Genomic DNA, 23,307 nt, shown 5'->3' with positions numbered 1-23,307 from the left:
ATTTTCGTATCCTTTTAGGCTTCATACAGCGGAGTCCTTAATAGAATAGTTTCGCATTTCTGAATGTTGCTTTTCATCTTCCAGACATCGCAATATTGCTGAATCTTGTCGATTATATATAAATTCGTATAATGCGTTGCATGGTGATATTTCGCTGGATACTTGATATTATTAATTGTACTTAACTTAAGCCAAAATAAAGAATAAAAAATACAGACTTTAATTTCGAAAAAACTTGTTTCCTTTTCTATCATTTGGAATTACGTGTTTATCTTAATATGACTTGAACTTAAAAAATATCAGGAATTTATCTAATTGTAGTACAAATAAAAGAAACCATGAAACCACAAATTTTAAAAACACTTGTTTCTGCCAAAATAAAAACCAAAATTATTAAAATAATAAAAAAAAACTGATAAACATACATATACATATGTTGGTATTCTTATCATTCTACATTAAAAATATCCAAATACTGTTATGATGAACTTTCTGTACAGATATGCAAATATTTTTACTAAATATTCTGTTTTTAAATATCACACGGAATTGTATTGCAAAATAAACAGATTATATAAATTTGTCATCCTTTCTAAACTAAAGTGTTAGCAACTCTAAATAAGACAAAAAAACACAATTTGAAAACTATCAGTTAGTTTATTGTTACAGTAAAAATAAAGTATTAAACAACAGAACAACGACGTGTTTTCATTATTGAATAATATTTTTGAAAAATAATGAAAAACTTGACGGCCACCACAAAAACAAAACCACAAAACTAATTTTACTTCATTCAATCAATTTATAATTAGGAACTAAAAAAAAAGAAAAACTAAAACTTACTGAAATTAATAATAAACTTAAGTACATACAAAAAATAAGTTGTTTTTTATTATTTTAATCACATTCAGTGGTTTTAACTTATTATATCCTAATAGAGCACATAAAACATTGTTTACACGATATGCACACAATTTGCATACCTCATACAAAACACACGTTTTAATATGCAATAAACAAGGCAAACCAATTTGCATTTCGACGTTTATGGTTTGTACTTATTTTTTGACCTTCTTACAGGGAGATAAAATTTCAAAAACAAAAAAAACATCAATTACTTGAAACCTTCAAAATAACAATAAAATTGTTCTTTTTTTTGTCTATGCATTCGTGTGTATATGATTAACAAGTTTTCCATTCACGAAAAAGGAAATCAAAGGATCGTCATACAAAAAAAACATAAAAAATGACAAACGATCTAGTATTTGATTTGAATGTAATAAAACAAAGGATAAAGGACGTACATATATAATAAATGTATGTACCTACATTCATAAGTCCTTTACACAAAATACGAAAACAAAATAGGTACTCCATTGTTTTCCCCTTGAGAAATTTGAATTCCTTGATACTTGAGCCGAATGCAAATGACAACAATGTCAGCGGTTACATATATCATAAAAAAAATGTTAGAGGCTTTAGGTTAAGAGTTAAGAGTTAAGAGCCACAAAATAGTAAAAACACAAAATATGTCCCACTTTTTTACTTTAGGCTTTGAACACATACAAATTGAAGGCATATACAAAAATCATAAAAATATAAACCACAAAATATATAATATAAATTTCTTCTTTATTCCAGTTAGAAGTTTATGGTGACCAGACTGCAGAAATTCAGTTTGCGTCTGTAATCCCTAAATTACCCAACCTCCCCCCCCCTTTCACACCTTCAAAAGGCTCTAACCAAAAACACTTACTTTATATATTATGATTTTTCAATAAAAAGTTTCATTTTAAATAGCCTGCTATTTATGCAATTTTCATTTTTTAAGCTGTCATGTTTAACTACGCAATAACTAATTGAATTCGTTTAAAAGCAGTATAATTTGGAAATGTATTATTTATCAGTCATTTCAAGAAAATAAAACACTTTAAAGTCATTGTTTGGCACCCGTAGCCGTGGCTAATTTACAATGAAATAAAATAATTTGACTTCTCTTTTTAGAAACACTTGCTATTTTCCATATTAAAATAGAGCCTCTTATTGGAAAACCTTGTAGAATACCTAATATGGTCACCCTATTTAAATGGATGGAGCTTATAATAGCTATCCTCCGGGAGCGTCTTCTTATCCTCTTCACCTCTCTTCAGATATTACACGTGACTTTACGTTCACCATCAAAGGACAAAAAAAGTATAAAAATGATAAACAAAACAAATGATTATGAAAATGGTGTGGAAATTGTCTCTCCCTCTTTCTAAATTTATAGTAAACAAAGGACACCCTAGAGGAAGGAAACCATCATCCATAGTGCATTCTTTTTCACACACACACACAAAAAGTGCCACCCCTCCGTTTGACCTATTTCTAAAAGTTATCCTATTTTCATACTCGCTAACCTTCTAGCCATTAGGGGGAGAAAAGGGGTCGTTAACATCCTTAATTAGGGAAATTTTCCTTGATATGAAACAGTTAAAATAATAAAAAAGGAGCGCCTTTTTCCCTTCCCTTGACAAAAATCTATTGTTATATTACTTTTTAGTACATTTTTCAAACCCCCACCGACCGCGACCATTAAAATAACGACAATGACAATGTTTTTTTTAGTATCAGAGAGTTAATTCTTTTACGAAAAATGCAAATGCAAATTAATGTTGACTAGAATAGTATATCGGCAAAAAAAGGGCTGTTGGGCATGGCAATATTATCTTTTATCCTCCAACTCCACAACTCACTACTATATTCCACTTAAATGGCAATGGAAGGAGGAGGAGGTGAGTGCAATAAAATTCATAGATTGTCCCTAGTGGACACCACCGTGAATGGGTGAGTCGATCTTAAACTAAGCACCCACTCTGCTAACGGACCACGACAGTTATATTACTTCACACCGGATGGAGTTTTAATTTTTCTATTTTTTTTGTGGATTTTTTTCTCTATGAAATAAAAATAGCAAGTGTTGAATTTGAGATCAGTTAAGTTGAGGATACCACTTCCGCTTTTGGTTTGAATTTTGTTCTTCCTTTATGTAATTTTGTATGGAAGTTGCAATTGAGCTCGAAGAGCCCCTCTATTTTCGAATGGAACTTTTATTTTATAGGAAGCTATACAATGACTTACATTGTTGTTTTTACTGCTCCTATGGAATTCCGATAGTCCTTTGAAATGTAAATCCTTTCCGCTAAATTTATTCGTTGAAATATCCGTTATAAGTTTTTTTGTAACTTTTTTTCACTTTACTTTATTAAGCTTTAATTAACACTTCACTTGATACTTCACTACACTCATAAAATCACTAAAAACCGTTATAATTTGTTACTAAATAGCAAAATCTTGTTGTTGTAAGAAATTGCAAACTTTAATCAATTTATATTTTTTTTAAATTTGTATTTAAGAAAAAAAACTAAAGTCGTTTTACGGGGACGAGTAAGGTTTTTCACCTCAATCCCTCTCGATATTTCGAAAATCGACCGCCAAAAGAAACAAGGTTCTTATTATAAGACCATTAACATAAGCACACACGAATGAAACGATTTGTAATTTAAAAAGCACACGACAACGACAACGATAGCACGTCTGACATGCTCAACGACTCGAATAGCATTGACTGGAAAAAGTGTATGTTTTTCGTATGTTGCACTCAAACTCAACTCCAGCAAGACCAGCACAGCACTTGCCACTTGCCATGCCAAATGCCTGGAGTCTGGTACTGGTATTGTAGAAAAGTAGAACTTCCAAGTTCCATAAAAATTTCACTCAAGTTGAGTGAAAATAAGCAAGTTGTTTGTTTTTTGTTTACATATTAACAGTAAAGTGCACTGTGGCGTAGACGTGAAGACGTGGAGACATGGAAGGTGGACCGTGGACCTTAGTTGATTTGGTTGGTACGTGGACTGTGGAGCAGGTAGCTTTTAGTTTATCTTTAGGGAATGAGAGGAAAATATAAACTTCTACTTATTTGAGTTCTTTTAGAATCTTTCTGCTCTTAAATTTGTGTATAGTTGAGAAATGGACATTGCCAGATTTAAAATTATATAATTTAAATTTTTAATTTGAGATAAAGGAAACAATTTTAAAGTTTGGAAACTTCAGAACTTAGTTTTTGATTCAGATTTTTAAAAAAATCACAATTTTACCTGCGACACATAAAAAATGTATGGGAAGTATTGAAAAACATGACATTGCAATGGTAGAAAATTCGAAAAAAGTTCCCATCAGTCTGTCTGTCTGTATACAACCCTGCAGCCATTGGGTCGATTGACTTCAAATTTGTTAATTAAGGTTTATTAGCCGATTCATGTAAGGATTTTTGTTTTATGTTTTAATTCTAAAATAACTGTAGTTCTCTTACAATTTTGTTAGTCAAAAATTAAAAATTTCGAATTTTCTAAAATAACCGACCGATAGACTTTTTTTTTAGATTTCTTCAATAAAAAAAAAAAGAGGCTGGAATGCGACCCACACTGATGACTACCCATCCCGTCTGTCGACTTGTCTTGCTTAAAAGTTTGTAGGGTTGAGTTAAAAAAGTTGTTAGTTGAATTATTCATAAAAACTTCAAAATTACCAACAACATTTTTCATGCAAGGAAATAGTTTAGTTTGAAAATCTAGTTTTGTTAAATACATTTTTAGACGAAAACAAATGTTAACCAATTTAAGTAGCATTTCTTAAATTTTTACAAATTATATGAATGAAATTAATTTGAGAAATAGCAAGAACCGAACATCAATTTTTACCAAATTTGCGTACTATTTCTTTTAGATTTTATTTTTTTATGAAAAAAACAGAATGTTGGATTAAAAAAAAACATCTGTGAAATAAAAAAAAAGTTTGAAGACAATATTTTTAATTTTTGAAATGACATTTGAGTCGGAAGTAAATTTTTACCAAGTTTAAGTATTAGGTTTTTATTTTTTGTGAACAAAACTATTAATTAGATTTTTCTCAAAATTTTACTGAATGTTAAAAACAATATTTTTATAAGTTATAATTAGTTCAAAGCAATAATTACAATTTTTTGAAAAGATATTTGAGTCGAAAATCAGTGTCAACCAACTTTTATTATTTTTTTTTGTTAGTTTTTTTGTAAAAAAAACTGTGAACTCGATTTTTCTTAAAATTTTCACGATTTTATTGGAAACAGTATTTTTTTATAAGATACAATTAGTGGAAACCCACAATCTAAAATTTCTAAAAAGATATTTGAGTCGAAAATCAATTTTTACCAACCTTTTTTTTAAGTTTTTAGTTGTTATAAAAAAAACTGTCAATTCGATATTTCTCAAAATTTTACCAGATGTTTAAAATATTCTTCGTTGCACGAAATTGTTTTGGAGATAGTATCATTTTTTGGATGATGAATATTTTTTTAAGTTTTTTTGGTTTATAAAAAAAAACGTAAATTGGAATTTATTCCAAAAATATACTTGTTTGGTGTCGCGTAATATACATAATGTAAATGTTAATTCAACACTCTACCAACCAAAATTTTCACATTTTTTTTTAAATTGCTATGGTAAAAAACACACACGCAATTTTTTGAGAGTCCTTTCTGCATCTTTCTGCATTATTACCTGTATAATAAAATTTTTTTAAACTCTGTATCTCTACTGGTTCTTAAGCTATGGAAGACGAAGGAATTAATTTTGCGAAAATTTCCTAAATGAATTTAACTATTTCAAACACATACAGTATGGCTTATTTATATAGATATATCTTTTTAAATTTCTCATAATAAATTAATAATCTTCGTGTTAGAGGATCCCAATAATTGACAATTTTGTTTTAAGATAATTCCATAACTTAATTTTAACAAAAATTGTATAAAATGTTGATAACATCATCCCAACGTCCAAAAAAAATGTATTTTTTGTTTATATTAAAAAAAAACCAACATTTCTATAAAACATATAATGTTTATTGAAGAATCAAGAAAATCATTTAATTAGAACTTCAAAATTCAAAATGTTTAAAAAAAGTGTATTTCAAACCAGAAATTGCATTGCAAAAACAACTTTATTATTGTAGATTGCGCTGTGAATATGGAAATTCTATTTGCAGTTAAGATTACATTCTTCCTTAACTGATAAGATCATGGTCAGTATAAATATACAGAAATATACACTTATCATATGGATATATGTACATATGTAGATAAAAACATATTTTATCCCTTCTGTCTTGAGTGTTTATTTGTACTGTGTTCGAATGTGTGCATATTTCTATAATATCAACAGTAGCAGGATTTCATTGTTTGTAATAGAAGCCAGCCAGAAACTGTGGCCATTGAAGGCTAAGAAATCACACAAGACACAAATTGAGAAACAACAAATATTTTGACAAAGTTAATGGTTATCCTATAGTTATCTCATTATGAACGCATTAGCAATTACAATCTTATTCTTATATGGCATTCCAAAAACACAATAACTATTTTTGGGTAATTTGTGTATATTTATGCGACATGGAAAATAATAGGTATTGACTGGAATTTGTAATACTATCCTTATTGTAGTTTAATCAATATACCGAAGGAATTCAGGCTTAAATTATTATAGAAACATCGTATAGATATAAAAGAAAGACAATGAAAACATGAATTTAATGTAAAATGGATTTTGAAAATTTGTTTATCGTTTTGAGGGTCAAAAAAGTACTTAATTCTGGAACTATAATAAAAATACCGGATCTTTTATTAATGACCAAAACAAGATAAGTGAACAAATTTATCAAGGAATTTTGCTTGTCCTTTAAAAACAACAAACTAGTGGATGTGTTTTTTTTTAGAATTTAATGACTTACGCAATAATATTTTAATGAAAATATTTCTGCATATTATATCCGAAAAAATATGAAACCTTAAGTACTCTAGTAGGTCCGATTTGTTGAATTGAAAATTTTGACATTTCTCGACGTTTCAATGTTCCTAGAGTCGAAATAAAAGATTTTTAGAAAGATGCTTGTGTGTATGTACGCTCGTACGTCCGACTTCAAATGAATTTTGTTATACATATAATAATGCAGAATGATGCAGAAAGGGCTCTCAAGAAAATTGTATGGGGTGGTTTTTTTTACCGAAGCAGTTTAAAAAAAAAGGTAAACATTTTGGTTAACCCTAAATATCTCACGAACCAATAACGCTAGAGAGTTGAACTAAATTGTATATTATATATTATAACGATTATACATTTTTGGAAAAAAATCCAATTAACAGTTAAAACTGATAAAAAATATTTGTCATCTCGAAATCTTTACGAAAAAAAACTGATTTTATCTCCAACACAATGTTTTGCAACGAAAAATAAAATTTTTAACATCCGAACAAATTTTGAAAAAAATCGAATTGACGTTTTTTTTTATAAAAAATAAAAACCTAAAAAAAAGGTTACTAAAATTGGTAAAAATCGAGTTTCGAGTCAAATATCTTTTTAAAAATTTAAGGTTATGGCTCCCAACTAATGTAATCTTATAAGAAATATTGTTTTCGATATTCAGTAAAATTTTGAGAAAAATCGAATGAACAGTGTTTTTACAAAAATTAAAAACCTTACAAAAAAATTAACAGAAGTTAGTACAAAATTATTTTCGATTAAATAGCCTTTCAAAACTTTAAGATAATGGCTTTTAACTAATTTGATCTTGTGAGAAATATTGTTTTCAGAATTCGGTTAAATTTTGAGAAAAATTTAATTGACAGGTTCTTTACAAAAAATAAAAACTTAAAAGATTTAACAAAAGTTGGTAAATATTGATTTTCGAATCAAATATCTTTTCAAAACTATGAGATATTGACTTGAAATTATGTACTTTTATCTTTAAAAAAATATTGTTATCAACATCATTAAAAATTTGAGAAAAATCAAATTGACATTTTTTTTTTAAATAAAAAACCTAAAAAAGAACAATACTAAAACTTGGTAAAAATTTACTTTCGACTTAAATTGCTTTTCAAAGATTAAAAATATTGTCTTCAAGTTTTTTTTATTTCACAGAAAATATTGTTTTCGATATACAGTAGTTTTTTTATAAAGATCGAACAGTCCTTTTGTTCATAAAAAAAATAAAATCTACAAAAATAGTACGCAAATTTGGTAAAAATTGATGTTCGGTTCTTGATATCACTCAAATTAATTTCATTCATCCAATTTGTAAAAATTTAGGAAATGTTACTAAAATTGGTAAAAATTTGTTTTCGACTAAAAATCTTTTTAACAGAACTAGGTTTATAAACTAAGCTATTTCTTTATATGAAAAATATGTTGGTAATTTAAAAATGTTTAAGAATAATTCAATTGACAACTTTTTAACCCAACCATAAAACCTACAACTTTTAAGCAAGACAAATCGATAGACGGGGTACGAAGTTTTCAGTGTGGGTCGCATCCCAGCCTCTTTTTTGTTGATTTTTGTCTAAAAAAAATGTTTTTTGTTTAACCAAAGTATAAAAAACAAAGATTTGACTAAACTCTCATTTTCCGTAAATCTAAAATAAAATGATGCAACCTTTGAAACAGTATATTTTTATTTCTGTAAAAATTTCGCAGAAATGCTAATTTTAAATAGTTTAGAACACTTCTATTTTCAATAAAATTCAAGAATATCTTTAACAAACATCAAAATAAGAAAAGTCGTTAATAAAAAAATAAACAATTATATATGTGGCAAAGTTTTCCATTAACAATTTTTTTAAATACCTACAAAATAAAATATCGAAAGACATTTTTCAAATAACTTCTTCTTTCATATCATTCAGTTATGGTATTACCAGTGGACTTAATTTTAGGGTTTCCGATGGTCAGTTAAAATTTCTCATAAATGAATTCTGTTTTCTGTAAAAAATGAGTTATTTTTGAAAAGTTTCAATTCTGAATTGTCTTCAAGTTTTCTTTTATTTGACTTTTCTGTTATATCGTATTTCATTTTTTCTTTCTTACTTACAAATAATTTTAAAATTATGTTCTAATAAAGGAAAACGGTTTTTAATACAGTTTGTTCAAAATTTCCAACAGATTAAACTACGGCCGACCAATATTTAAAATACGAAATTTGTAGGTACTTATTTCAATGTTTATAACCACGAAAACATTGAGAGCCTTGTATTTCAAAGAAAGTAAAATTATATTGCAATTCAAATTAAAGCTTCTCTTAAAAGCTGTTTAATTTCTTAAATGCACTTATTCCAGCATAAGTATTGGTCACGGTTTCGGCTTTTGAGCCAAAGCAAACAAATACAAATAAATAAATAAGACCGACCTATGGTCAATCGATTTTTGGCTGAACTTGAAAATGTTTTTTTGCAAGTACGTTTTATTCCACTTTCCACACCAGCTATATTTTCAAGTTCAACATCACACTCATACTAAGTATATGAATGTACCTGAATTCGATGTTGAAAAATGTATAATCACTTTCAAAACTTTTAACAGAAACAAAAATTAGCAACAATTGAAAAAAAAGCTATTAATTTATTTTATTTTCTAATAACAAAAAAACTTCATCCAGAATCAAACGCAAAAAACAAACGGTAACTAAAAACGACTAACACCCTGAGGAAGAATTTCAAAAACTTGTTTTTACTTTATTCTGTTTATACCTACATATACTCAGCGCCACGTCGTCATCGTAGGTTGCCAAGGTGTCCTGAAGCACAACAAACACCACCACCGGTTTGGTTTGGTTTGATTTTATTTTCTTCTCTTCTCTTCAAATTGGCAGAAGGCATAAATACAGTATCGAATTAAGAAGATTATTCAATTTAGAAGAACAATCAGCAAGAACAAAAAATACCAATTGGCAAAAAGATACTTACATACATATATATACTCCCTTTCAATGAATTACTACGACGAAGAAATCAAGATAGACGGCTCAGAGCCGATTAAACTTGATAAAGTACAGAGTGCGTCCAAAGGATCCAGGCGTGCATCGGCCATCGGTTCAGCTGCTGCCCGACGACGTGCAATTCATGCCAAGCCAGTGAGTGTAATCAGTTCCCAGTTTTCAACAACAACACTTTAAATTTTGTTATTTTGGTTTTTCTTTTTTTTAAGGACGGATTACCGCGTTCCTCATCCACAACAACAAATGAGGACGACGACGACGACCAACTGGATGGAGCAGGAGCCAAAGGACTCGTCGATGATAGTGATGCTAGTGATTCAGAATCCGAAGACAGCAAGGAGTTTCGGGAACATCAACAACACGGCACAAGACTTATTAGCCCCTCTAGTTGGGACAACCTCTCCCTGCCACAAGAGATAAAAGAGCTATTTCCTTTCATTTCAAAATACACACCCCAGCTTATCGAGACGGAATATCACCTGCAGCCTTTTATACCCGAATATGTACCAGCTGTCGGAGATGTGGACGCATTTCTGAGAGTGTCATTCCCCCCGGTCATGGAGCGGCGACGTGAACAAGACATCCAAGAGCATCTCCAGAAGATGGGCCTTCATTTCTTGGACGAACCCAGTGGCCAGCAGAGCGAACCAAGTTTGTTAAGCATCAAACTTGGATCCGTACTCACTGGCAGTGCCAGGTCACACTCAGCATCACAAGTTCCGGTGGCGAAATCAATAAAAGATGTAGATAAGTGGATAACAGAAGTTGAACATATTCATTTGGGTCAATCGAACCATAATGTCCAACCGGAAAAGGATATCGAGACAATGATGATTGATTGGCCGCAATCCTATGCGACATTAGAGAATGATCTAAAAAAAGCTTATAACGATGATAATCTATCACTTGTCGAGTATATACGAGTGTTGTGCGAAAAGCTGGACATTGATTGTGGACCCGCATCATCCGGAGAACTGACTCAGGCGCAATGCATTCAAAAAGTATACACATTGTTTAGCATGTATTTAGCAGCGAATCATTCCTATGAATAAAAACGTTCATAGATTTATTTAAATGCGATTTAAAGTTTTTTGAAGTTAGCTCCATAAATGCAGATTAAAAATAATGTCCTTCAGTTTTGCATATGTCCTTGATATGCGTTTCAAAACGTTTTGTATATCGAAAAAAAATCACTTAAAATTGCAGAATTTTCAACAAAAACTAAAATCATATGGCACATTTTTTAATTCCCTCAGGCTGTGAATGAAATTTTTGAACACATACAATAAAGACTCATTCTTTTGTCTTGCAATTGAATTAGATAGTTTTTTTTGAGATTGTTTTTTTTTACTGTGGCAATTTTGAATGTGAAATGAATGTGAATTTTGTATTTCATACTCAATTGTGTTAAGCTAATTTGTGGCTGATTCTTAGCCTTAGGTTATTGGAAAAAGTGTTTTTTTTGGCTTGTTCAAATTCGTTTAATTAAACTGCAGACATATTTTGGGCGCCAGACAATCCATTTAGACCTAATGTTTGCATTCCGAGGATAACTTTTTTGACTTAAACCTTTTATGTAACCGAGTATTAATTCAGATAATTGATAGTTTAAAAACATATATACCCATTTTAGAACTAAATTATCTCTGTTTATAAAATACTTTCGTAAACGGTTCTGATTGTTTATGTATACATGGTTATACTATGGAAGTATTATAAATAATTACAAAATTGAAGCTATTACCTGTGCAACTAAGCAAATTCATATTTCAAAAATTCTGCTTAAAATTAAAATTGTTTAGTTTATTGTCTCAATACCTTGAGAACAAACAATTATGCTATCTTTAAAAATGGCTTGGGGACAAAATCACTATTGTTTGACTTAACGGCATTTTGTATTTTTGGTACATATATTGGTTTCAGTATTTTGGGGTTCAAAATAACTTAATATATGAGGCTTAAAATTTGGCGTTTTTCCAACAATTCTAAAAATATTAAAAAAAAAAAAAAAAAAACTGCAGGACTAATTCTAGAGTTTGAAATTTTATGCGAATACGAAACTTGACAAATAGCCCCTATATGTCATAAGTACAAATATTAGATAGAATTTAATAAAAATCCATTGCTTCATTTTCACGAAATATTTGATTTTTGACCAACAAATACTAGGGGCGTTCAATATATTCTCGGTATCGATATGAAGGAAAATGCGAATTCAGTTTAAATTGTTTTTATTTTTCAATATAATGAAATATAATGAAATTTTACAAGAATGCACTAAAATAATAGTATTACTTGATAAATATAAGTCAATTTATATATACACAGCTTCACCCCGATACCGAGAATATATTGAACGCCCCTTGTACATATGTGTGTATGGTTGCTACTGTTATTTTTGTTCTTTAAAAAAATGAAAGAAACACCTAACGTGAATCTGCTTAAAACCTTAATTTTAAGTTTGAACAATGGACTGTAGGGACGAAGACTAATAGACAGACGGACGAAATTGGTGCACCCATTTTTTCGAGACATCGTAATGTCATATTTGATGATAATATCGAGTTCGAAATTGTTTTAAGGATACAAAATTTGCCATATAGTTCCTATATGTCGCAAGTAAAAATATCAGGTGTTGTAAAGAAATTAGCTTCTTTTATTAAACAGACTTATCATTATTATCCGTGTTTTTTTGGTATTCTATAAATAGTATACTAAAAAAATTTCCAAGAAAACCAATCGGCAGCAGCCAGATTTTTGTATTTTAAAATTGGTACAACTGAAAGAAGATCTGTCAGAATAATAATTTAAAAAAAAAACACACAAATAGAAGAAAGTTTTGTGAAAATCAAAAGTTAAAATAAACTTAGCAAGAAAAACTAACTAAAATTAATAAAATGGAAAATTTTCAAGAAGAAATGGTAAGAAAACATCTGGAATTGAGATTCTATAAAAAAGTTAATTTAACAACTGCAGCTTTCACATAAAATAAAAACATCAAGGAGGGGGTTTTGTTTGTAGACTACTACATTAACATGTGGTGTTCAAGCGAGCTTGTAGCTCTCCTCAATTGTTTATATACCTGAATCGAGTTAAAATGAGCTTAATTCGACTCGATTTCAGTCGGGGATCAGAATAGAGTCAAAATTTGTGAAGAAAAACCTTTGTGGAGAAGTTAGTTTTACAGATAATGCATTATGGTCTGTTTATTTAAATGTTTATGTACAAAAAATATAGTTTTGTTTTAATCAAATAAAAAATTCCATTTTCATTAACAAAACTAAATAATATCAACAGTAACAGATTGATTTTTCCCCAATGGAAAACAAATAATCCCAAATGCACAACTACTCAACGAACGTAGCCATCGAAATAGAAATGCAATATCAATCGTACCAACATTTGAGAACGAAATCACATAAGATCCATCCGAGACTAGTATAAACGTCAAAAACACATCCGTAGTAAGATTCTACTTTAACTTTTATCGGTAGTATTTATAAATAAATAAATAAATAAATAAATAAGTATAGTAAAATCCTACTACACTATTGATAGATTTTCCAACAAAACACTGGTATTATTACGGTTTTTCCACGTCATAACTTCGTATTTACATAAGCAAAATGCTTGAAGCTAATAACACGACAGAGGACCAATATACAAATTCAATTTTAATTTATGGATGACTTTATCGTGTTTTCAAATGAATAAAAATTAAAAGAGCTTCTACCATTTCTGAAAAATCAATGCAGAGTCTGCAGTTTTCCAACAACTTCATACTTTTTTACTAACCTATGAAAATTTATTTTTCCACAACTGAATGATAAAGAAAAGTCTTTTGAGAAATCACTGTCAAAGTCAAATGCAACCACAAATAAATGGATCCGTTTCTGTTCCTGGATCAAATCGTTTATATGTGTGTATGTATATTTAAAAAAGATTCGTATTTTTCAACAAGAAAACCGAAATAATAAATAAATGTACAAATATAAATTCGTCATAATATGGAGAATCTACACAAATCACAACTCTATCCATCACAAACCACGTATGTAAATTTCTTTTAAACTTCTGTTCCATATTTAGTGTTGCCGTTTTAGTTTTAGAAAATAAAATTAATTTATGTGACTTGTAAAAATAACTCCTAAATTCTTTCATATTTAACAAAAAATATATGTTTATATTTTTACTTTCTATTCTATTCTATACAATGTATTATGTTAAAAAAGAACATAAATTGACAAATATTTGCTTATGTTCAAAAAATGTTTGTTTCCAAAAATTTTGACATTTTTTTAAAATGTTTTCATTTGCTTTATCAAAAGCTTAGTTTTCAGTGGAAGTTAAATAAAATAAGGAAGAAATAACAAAGTGTTACATACAGTTTAAAAAAAAATACAATTGTTTCTGTGACATTGGCAACGCTGACCTATCAAGTGTTAAAGGCAGGTACGAACTGTTATCAAAGCATTTTGTTTATTTATTCTCCATGCATTTGCATCTTTTGGAATCGGCGGCAGCGGCAGTGTCGGCTTTATCCATCACCGACTGCTACTGGCTGTTGCATTTGCATTACCATGTTGTAGAAGAATTACAACAAAGACAAATATCCATTGGAACGTTTTAGAATGTTCATCGTGGACAGATTTATATTGGCATAACACCATGAATGCCAACAGTCAATTAACAATGACGTGTTGATCCGAGAATGTAGATAATGTACCTGTACCTCTATCTATATTTAACATACCTCTCTTCTTTGATGTGTCATATTCTATGCTTCATGACAGAGCAGCGCTCCAGCAGTAGCCAGAAAGCAGAAAATTCCTGGAACGGAATAAATCATCAAGTTCTATCCAATGTCCATGTCCAAGCATATTTTTTGGTCCCGCAGTCACGTTTTCATTGAAAACAAAATAATGCATTATTGAAAGTGAGTTTTTTGTTTGAATACCTATAGCACCTGAGTAAAAAGAGAATCTCATCAAGTCACAGCAGGTGAGAATTGTTTTGTTGGATTTTTAAAATAGTTATGACTTAACTTACGGACAGGTAGATATATAAGTATGTATACATAGTAGAATAGCTTGCTATGAAGAATAGAAACGATAATTAAGCCTTTTTATAATCTATTATACATTCATGATTTTATAGAGGTTATTGACTTTACATACAAAATTCCACACAAATGTGTAGACACAAACCTACATATGTAGGTATAATGTATATTCAAATTTTATAATTGATATCAATAATTACACTTTTCGACAAATGAGATCCTTATAGTCAAGTCTTCTCTCATTACCAAAAATTCATTTGCACAAATGCCCTTAAATATTTATGGACTAAAACAAATGTGTTGCGCTAAATCGGCATAAAAGAAAAAAATTTGTGGATCAATGACATACAAACCATTGGATCCATTGAGTTAAACTTGGGAAACTAAGGTTTTAAGCCGATTCACGTTAGGTGTTCTTTTTTAAGACGAACCGATAGATTTGTATTAAATTTTCTCAATTAAAACGTGATTTTGTTTTCAAGTTTTCTCAAGAACTAATAAATCGATTTGAATATTTTTTTTTCACAAGCTCTTATATTGTGTAAATAATATTTGATGACCAATAATGTTAAATTTTACTTTTTGGTTTAAAAAAAAAACATATTTTTTTTTTCAAAATTGAATATCTCAAAAACTGGTTAACATTTTGAATCGAAAATTAAATGTGAAACATATATTATAAGCTCCTAAAAATTGCTTATTAAAAAATATTTTTAAACTGAAATTGTAAAATTTTATATATGTGCTCACTTATAAAAAAAAAACCATTTAAATCAAGGTATTTTGGTTAATTAAAGCCATTTGTTTTTTTTTTTAAACATATATATTTTATTGGTAAATTATAAAATTTAAGAATTTAAGTTCGTTCGATCTAATCCTGGATAATTATCTCCTTATTACTTCTTTACAAAATATTTAAATGGGTTTGAGTCTAAAAAAATCACTTAAATGAAAAAAAAGAACGTGACATTTTTCGTTTCTTTACTGTTTTTCACAATCTCCTACAATTTGTTCGTAAAAATGTAAAGGCATTTTCCAAACGGTTGTTCCAAATTCTTATAATCCTTTAATAAACCTTCGAAATTATAAAATTAACATATTGGACACTTTTCAGACATACTTAATAAGTCGAGTTTACAGAAAGGACATTTTTATTGGGCATATCAGTGACTTTAAATAACAAAACTGATTTTAAATTTCAAATCCTCAATTTTTCACATACAACGTACAGGCAACGTTTTATTAAAAATAGGGTTCATCTCAAAGCGTCTGAAAAGCGCCAGTTCGTTAAAAAAATAACAGGCCAAATCCCCAATCTAATGGGGTTTTCCATAGGTTAATTCAGATCAAAATTTGATTTTTTTTGTGGCGCATAAAAAACGGTTTGAATTGTTTTCTTTTTCTTATAGTATTAGTGTAACTTGATAACAGCTTAACATATTTTTCAAAAATTGTATTGTATTGGTGCAAAAGGGGTAAATCTGCCGAAAAATCTAGATCTGCAGATTTAACCTTAAATCAAAAACAAATCAATTTATTTCGCCCCATAGAATGCTAAAACAATAGTAATTTCGCTTTTAATATCAACAGTTTTTTGCAGTTTTAAGTTTTTTTCCAGTCTTAGTACCGGTATCTTGATGGTTAGTGCGTATAGGACTGTCATTGCAGTGATCTTTAGTTAAATCACTGCCTATGCCACCTTTAAGGCATAAGAACTGTAGGTCCCCTTTCATCCCTGATTGAACATTGTACCTTATTCACTAGGACCTGGTTCTCTGCGAGCTTTTGCGCCAACTAATTTTAGTACCAAAAAAGAGGATGGGATGCGACCCACACTAATAACTTCCCATCCGGTCTGTCTATTTGTCTTTGTTAGAAGTTTGTAGGTTTTCGTGTTAGGTTAAAAAAGTTGTTGATTTAAAGAAATAGTTTAGTTTGAAAATCTAGTTTTGTTAAATACATTTTTAGTCGAAAAAAAATTAACCAATAACAGTAGCATTTCTTAGATTTTTACAAATTGGATGAATGAAATTAAATTGAGAGATATCAAGAACCGAACATTAATTTTTACCAAATTTGGGTACTATTTTTTGTAGATTTTATTTTTTTATGAAAAAACGGACTGTTGGATTTTTTCGAAACCAATATTTTCTGATAAAATAACAAGAGTTTGAAGACAATAGTTTTAATTTTTGTAAAGCCATTGGTGTCGAAAGTACATTTTTGTATTTATTACAAGCCATAATCTTATAGTTTTGAAAAGATATTTGAGTCGAGAATCAATTTTTACCAACTTTTGTTAAATTTTCTTTTAAGTTTTTATTTTTTGTAAAAAACTGTCAATTCGATTTTTCTCAAAATTTTACTGAATGTGTACAACAATATTTTTTAAAGGATAAAAGTAGTTTTAAGCCAATATCTTAAAGTTTTGAAAAGATATTTCAGTCGAAAATCAATTTTTACCAACTTTTATTAATTTTTTTGTTAAGGTTGTTATTTTTTTGTCAAAAAACTGTCAATTCGATTATTCTAAACAATTTTCGGAATGTTAAAAGCAATATTTCTTATAAGTAAAAATTAGTTGGAAGCCATAATCTAAAATTTTTGAAAAGATATTTGAGTCGAAAATCAATTTTTACCAACTTTGAATAATATTTTTTTTTATAAAAAAAAACGTCAATTAGATTATTTTGAAAATTTTACGAGATGTTAAAAACGTTATTTTTCGTAAAATTTTCGACGTGACAATTTTTATTTAGTTTTTTTGATTTATTAAAAAAAACCGTTTATTGGATTTTTTTTTCAAAAAATATACTTGTTTGGTATCACGTTACAATATATTACATAAGTTTTTGGTTCATTAGATATTTACGGTTAACCAAAATATTCACCTTTACTTTAAACTGCTATGTTAAAAAAAAACGCCCACGAAATTTTCTTGGGAGCAGTTCGTGCATCTTTCTCCCTTATTATCTGTTTAACAAAATTTATTTGAAGTCGATATCTCTTCTGGTTCTTGAGCTATGTACGACGAAAAAAACGTCGCGAACGTACGCACGTACGAACTTACATATGTACGTACACACGCACGCACTGACATCTTTCTAAAAATCTTTTATTTCGAATCTAGGGACCTTGAAACGTCGAGAAATGTCAAAATTTTCAATTTGTCAAATCGGACCCATTACAATAACTTCCTATGGGAAGTTAATAATAGGACAAGTTGTCAAAAATGTGGTCTAATTATTTTCTATTGCCAACTCAATTATTTTTACTGAAATATAGTCTATCTTAAAATCTTGATCTGAAAACAGCGCTATTTTTAACTGGAATACTCTTAAAAATAAATTATAAAGAAAATTGAAATTAATTTAAAATGTACATACATATATTCAATTCTATTTTTCGGATACACTTCCTGATTATTCAAATTTATTAAATTTGTGTATAGGCTTAACAAATAATATAAAAATATTTGGTTCTTTTTCTTTTCAATATTATATTTTTTAAACTCGCAAATTTTAAATCTGTGCAACAAAGGCGATCCCATAAAAAATGACACAGTGCCTAAAAATAACTCTCTTTAAGCGATGAAAAAAAAAATAATCCTTTCTGTTCGAATGGATTTCAAAATTTCAGTTTGATTTCACGTATAAATAACCCAATTCATAAAATGATAAAATCACAATTTATTGACGAACTTTAAAGGTCAACAGACAAAGAACAGGAGTAGCTATAGTTATTATTGTATTGCGAAGCCAATTAATTTCTCTTAAAGATTAAACAAACAAAAAACATATAACGATTTTATTTGTAGGTATATTTCACTTTTACGCACATAAAATTAATGGCATGAAGTAACATTAAGTTTTCGTCCTGCAGTAAGGTAGATATGTACAGAGTCAGGCACCTACTTGAAAAAAAGGAGTGGTTTTAAAGAATGGTCTTTAAGTAGAACAAGGCGTTTTAATTTACCCTTAGTTCAGCTAGTTACTATTTTAATGGCTTAAAGTTTACAAAAAAACCTTATCGGTTCTATTTTGTAATCAAACTTAGACCAAACCACACCGTTACACGCAATGAACTTCAAAGGTTTTCGATTTTTGTTAAAAAAGTTGTCATTAGGCTATTTTTTAAATAACCTAAAAGATTAATTTGCATATTAAAAATACATAAGTGTGATTTCAATGTTTTTTTTTCCGAAATATTTTATTCGAAAACCAATTCTAAGCTCCATTTTTCGGATATTTTCCAAGTAAATTAAATTGTGTTAACATCATTGAAAGTCAATAACTTTACTTTTTTCGAACCAAATGTAAAAACGGTAATCTTCGAAACATAAAATTATGTTGGAGGAAGTATTATTTTTTGTTCGAAAAATTTTCGAGGTGACAAATATTTTGTCCGATTTTTTTGATTTATAAAAAGAAACCGTTAGTTATTTTTTTTAAATTCTTTCCATTTTGGTATCACGTCATTAAATGTTTGTTTCCAGAGATATTTGGGCCAGCCAAATATGTTTCCTTTTTTTGAATTGCTAAGTCAGAAACCACTGACTCGATTTTTTTAAAAGTTTTTTTCGGTATCTTTTCGTGTTTATTTTAAATAAATAACTCTGCCGATTTTTGAGATATGGTCAGCGAAAAAAGGTTACCTGAACGTATGACATTTCCCTAAAAACATTTAATTTAGATTCTAGGGACATTGAAACGTCAAGAAATGATTACAATAACTTCCTATAGTCAATTAATAAATCACCATCATCACCTACTCTGTCCAGAAAGTTCATTTTTATGATATCAATTATAATATAAAAGTCTATCTGCGTACAAATGGAACATAAATCATAACAATTATAGTTATTTCCTAACTTAAACTCTCTCACAAATCAATGTCATGGAAACGCAATCGCCGGGACTTGGATTGAACTAAAATAAAAGAACCTTATTTCCATTGTTGAGTTGATAGTAGATTGTTACAAAGCATTTAAATAAATGACAAACCTCAATACAGAAGTTATAACATTAAACCGTGACAATGGACATTGCAATTAAACTGAGTAGTGCACTGTAAACGCGACAACTGAACCTGAAAGTAATCTTCCCACAGCACTAGACCCATGCCAATGCCCATACCCATTGCACAGTGTGTTCCATGGCCCCGATATCAGAGACTACAATTCAACTTTACTAACTTCTCTCTGGGACAAGCGGCACGTTGTTAATTGTAAAACATATCTGCATTTTCATATACCTTCATGTAACTATCATCAAGGCGTATAGGTAGGTACTATAGTAGAAAAGATAGTAATGGCAGAGAGCTACCTATGTACCTACCAAATCCGTCTGAATCACACAATCAGAATCATCACAACATACCCATTATCTCCGTCCATGCGTCCGTTGTCCTCGTCGTCGTATACTGGACATTATTTTTCTGTTGAGTAGATCTGGGACTGAGAATTGCATTATTTTGTGCACTGAATTCTAGGGTTGACTTACAAAGTAGGTACCTACCTCTTCTATATGCAAACCATGCGAGCCACAGTAAACTTGATGTAGCATAGAGGTCGAATAACTCCTCTTTTGGTCATGGTGTGCAATTTTGTGCAGTAGCAATTTTGGAAAGTGTTATTATTTTATTTTGTCCCAACAAAATTGCATTGTGAAAACTATATTCGACTTATCTGAAAGAGTAATTGCACTCTCTCTTATGACTGTCAATTTAATTATAAATCTTTTTTGGCGTCCATGTATCTTTCAGGCCTTCATAACTTGGATAGGCTTTAAACAAACGAAAAATTCGACCAAATAATATACTCGTACAATATTACACATTCTCTTAAAATCTACCATGATGAAAAAGAAAAAAGGAATAATTCTTATCAAGAATTCCAAAAACAATACTTCAAACCGTTTAAAGAGTAAAGACTAGAGAAAGACCCATTTTTTAGTTTAAACAACATAGTTGGTTAAGTTTGTGATATATTTGAACTTTGATTCACATTTGAGGATGTCCGATCTGGATTCAATATGACCCATTATGGAAATAAAACTACCGCAGATTGTTTTGGCTTTCAAGCTAGCAGTTTTCATAACTTTACCTTATCCATAGAAATTACAGATGTAAATTTAAAATTTTGTTCCCATTTAAACTTTTTTAATTTTTTTTTGTCAAACTTAACTTAGTATACCTTCTATTTACTACTAAGAAAGTATAAGTACTTTCGTATGTATGCATATCAATTAAATAAAGTCTTGAACTTTCTTGACACCTATAGTTTCTTAAAAGTTAACCTGATCCTAATCCTGGGATTAATGTTATTGTTGGATTACCATCAACACCCTTAGAACTATATGTACATTACATAGGTATATTTGTAGTTTTAAAGCTAAATCTATAAGTAATTAACTAATCTGACCTTTAGTCGTGGATTATTCTTTATTGGTCAATCATCACTAACAGGGCATGAGCTTTTGCAAACACTCTCCAACTATCAACTAAACCTAAAGCAATCCATTCTGTAGACAGAACCATGTTTAAAAACATTCGTGTAGCTACACTTAGATACCTGAATTGGGTGATTAGTTGATACCTATTGACAAATGAAGGCTAACCTTTAAGGTTTACATTTACACCTATGGCTTCAACATAGTGAAGGCAATGGGCGAATTATATTATGAAAGTACAAGAAAAGCAAATGCATGCACTTTGCAACTGGCTTCCTCACAATCTGTAGCGGAATTGTGCTTCCCATGAACTTTTTCCCATATTCGAAAAATAGGTATCGTGAACATCTTTCGAAATTAGGGAAAAATTCCGAGAGAAAAAAATACCTATCATGAACAATTTTTGTATCGGAAATTTTTTGCTTTTTCCCTCGGAAATTTTTCCTTTCATGTTACGTGGAAAAAAAAACTTTTTTATGGGTCAAATTCTTCTTATTCGAAACAAATACATAGAAGGAATTGTTTGCTTTTCATAAAACTTTAAGCTTGTTTTCCTTTTTTCTTCTTGATTAATTTGCATCTTGATCCGTAACGGGCAAATTTTGTTGTCAAAGATATCTAATACAATTGAAAGGACTTCTGAAAGTGAAGATTGAGCCACCCCAACTCATGGTCTTATCCCACTCCTGTCTGATACCCACCTTCTGCAAAGAAACGCAAACACGCACTTATCTTAATAAAAGGAAAAAGAGGAATAGCGATAGGTTCCTCTGACTGAGGCGAGAAATCAGACAGCGTACCCATCAAATGTTTAAACAATGGTTATTAGCTCTATAGTAACGATGGAATCTGTAGATAGAAACGGCATCAAAAATGTATTAGTCAATCAAATGTTTCAACTTACAGTGGTTCTGGTAGCTGTAAAGGATTTGAATAATCGCTTAAAATATATAAATAAGTTGGGTGGCGCAACAGTCCGTTTGAGAACTAGGGCCTAGTGACGGACAATTCTCAACCATTCCTGTGTACGAGTACTGTTGTCAGGGATGGAAGCGACCTACAGTTTTTAGCCGAATCCGAACGGCAAATTTGCGAAAGCACTTTTCATGACAGGGATTAGTCTTGGAGAATTTGTCAATTTCTCACAAGAGGCAGTACCCGTGAAAATACTTTGGGTCGCAGAGGCAGAGATCGAACCCAAAATCTCTGGCATGACAGTCCAAAGTCCAACGCACTAACCATCATGCCACGGGTACTACAATGACCGCTTAAACTCCGCCTTATAATTCCCTGCTCATTTTGTCCTCTCTGTTCTATCTTGTCAATTAATAATAAAATTAAGCACTGCACAAAATAAATAAACTTTTTTTTGTTTACTTCAAAATCATATGTCAAAATCTTCCAAAACAATATTCGTTTTTTTTTTTTTCATTTTCATGCTGGTAAAAGTTGTTCCCAGGGAAAAGCATTCCGTAGGGAATTCCCGATAGAAGGAATGCGTTCCCGGGAACAACAAAATTCCGTGGGAAAAATATTTCCCGAGGAATTCCTGATAGGGCCAATTTTGTTTTCTTCAGTTCCTTGGTTTCCGAGTGGTTACATCTTCATCGACATCAGCTTAACAAGACTAAAATGAGTATATGGATGTATGTGGACTATGCGTAAGGAATTCGGTGAACCAGAACCAATAGAAACATCAGTTTCAGAGAGAGTCTATCGAATATCAATCGAGAAGCCGTTGTTTTCGGAAACTATCATAAAGTCAATTCACCTGAATAAATATTTTATCGTGCCATAAAGAATTGGTATTGGTTTGGATTAAATAGTGATGAACTATTGACCTTATCGAAACGTTTTGAAAACGTCACACAAATCGTAACTAATCTTATGATCAATAAACCAATAATAAAACTTCTTCATGGAAGAAGTTTCCTTTCAAATTATTCCCTTCTT

At 29.9% G+C, this 23,307-nt stretch overlaps 2 protein-coding genes across 6 annotated transcripts in view; one reads left to right on the top strand and one right to left on the bottom strand.

The window, feature by feature from the left end:
• Positions 1–9,505, bottom strand: part of LOC129952806 (uncharacterized) — an 84,285-nt gene extending 74,780 nt beyond the window's left edge. The window contains exon 1 of one of the 4 annotated variants that reach the window (XM_056065643.1): positions 9,380–9,505. The gene's annotated coding sequence lies outside the window, so the exon portion shown is untranslated. Of the gene's footprint in view, positions 1–3,120; positions 3,858–9,255; positions 9,355–9,379 lie in introns of those variants that run through there. The other 3 variants (XM_056065642.1, XM_056065644.1, XM_056065640.1) reach the window with 3 other exon arrangements.
• Positions 9,425–11,160, top strand: LOC129952805 (intraflagellar transport protein 46 homolog). Of its 2 annotated transcripts, XM_056065639.1 has the most exons (3): positions 9,425–9,526; positions 9,610–9,978; positions 10,053–11,160. In XM_056065639.1, the coding sequence occupies exons 2-3, from the start codon at positions 9,835–9,837 to the stop codon at positions 10,893–10,895; spliced, it is 987 nt and encodes a 328-aa protein (XP_055921614.1). In that variant the 5' UTR covers positions 9,425–9,526; positions 9,610–9,834; the 3' UTR covers positions 10,896–11,160. The 2 variants fall into 2 exon arrangements, with proteins under 2 accessions (XP_055921614.1, XP_055921613.1); XM_056065638.1 differs by lacking the exon at positions 9,425–9,526 and having other exon boundaries at positions 9,551–9,978.
• The last annotated feature ends 12,147 nt before the right edge of the window (positions 11,161–23,307 follow it).

This window comes from Eupeodes corollae, chromosome 3, assembly GCF_945859685.1.
Source record: "Eupeodes corollae chromosome 3, idEupCoro1.1, whole genome shotgun sequence".
Lineage (NCBI taxonomy): Eukaryota > Metazoa > Arthropoda > Insecta > Diptera > Syrphidae > Eupeodes > Eupeodes corollae.
Note: the sequence above shows the minus strand (reverse complement) of the source record. Positions and strands in the feature narration are given on the sequence as shown.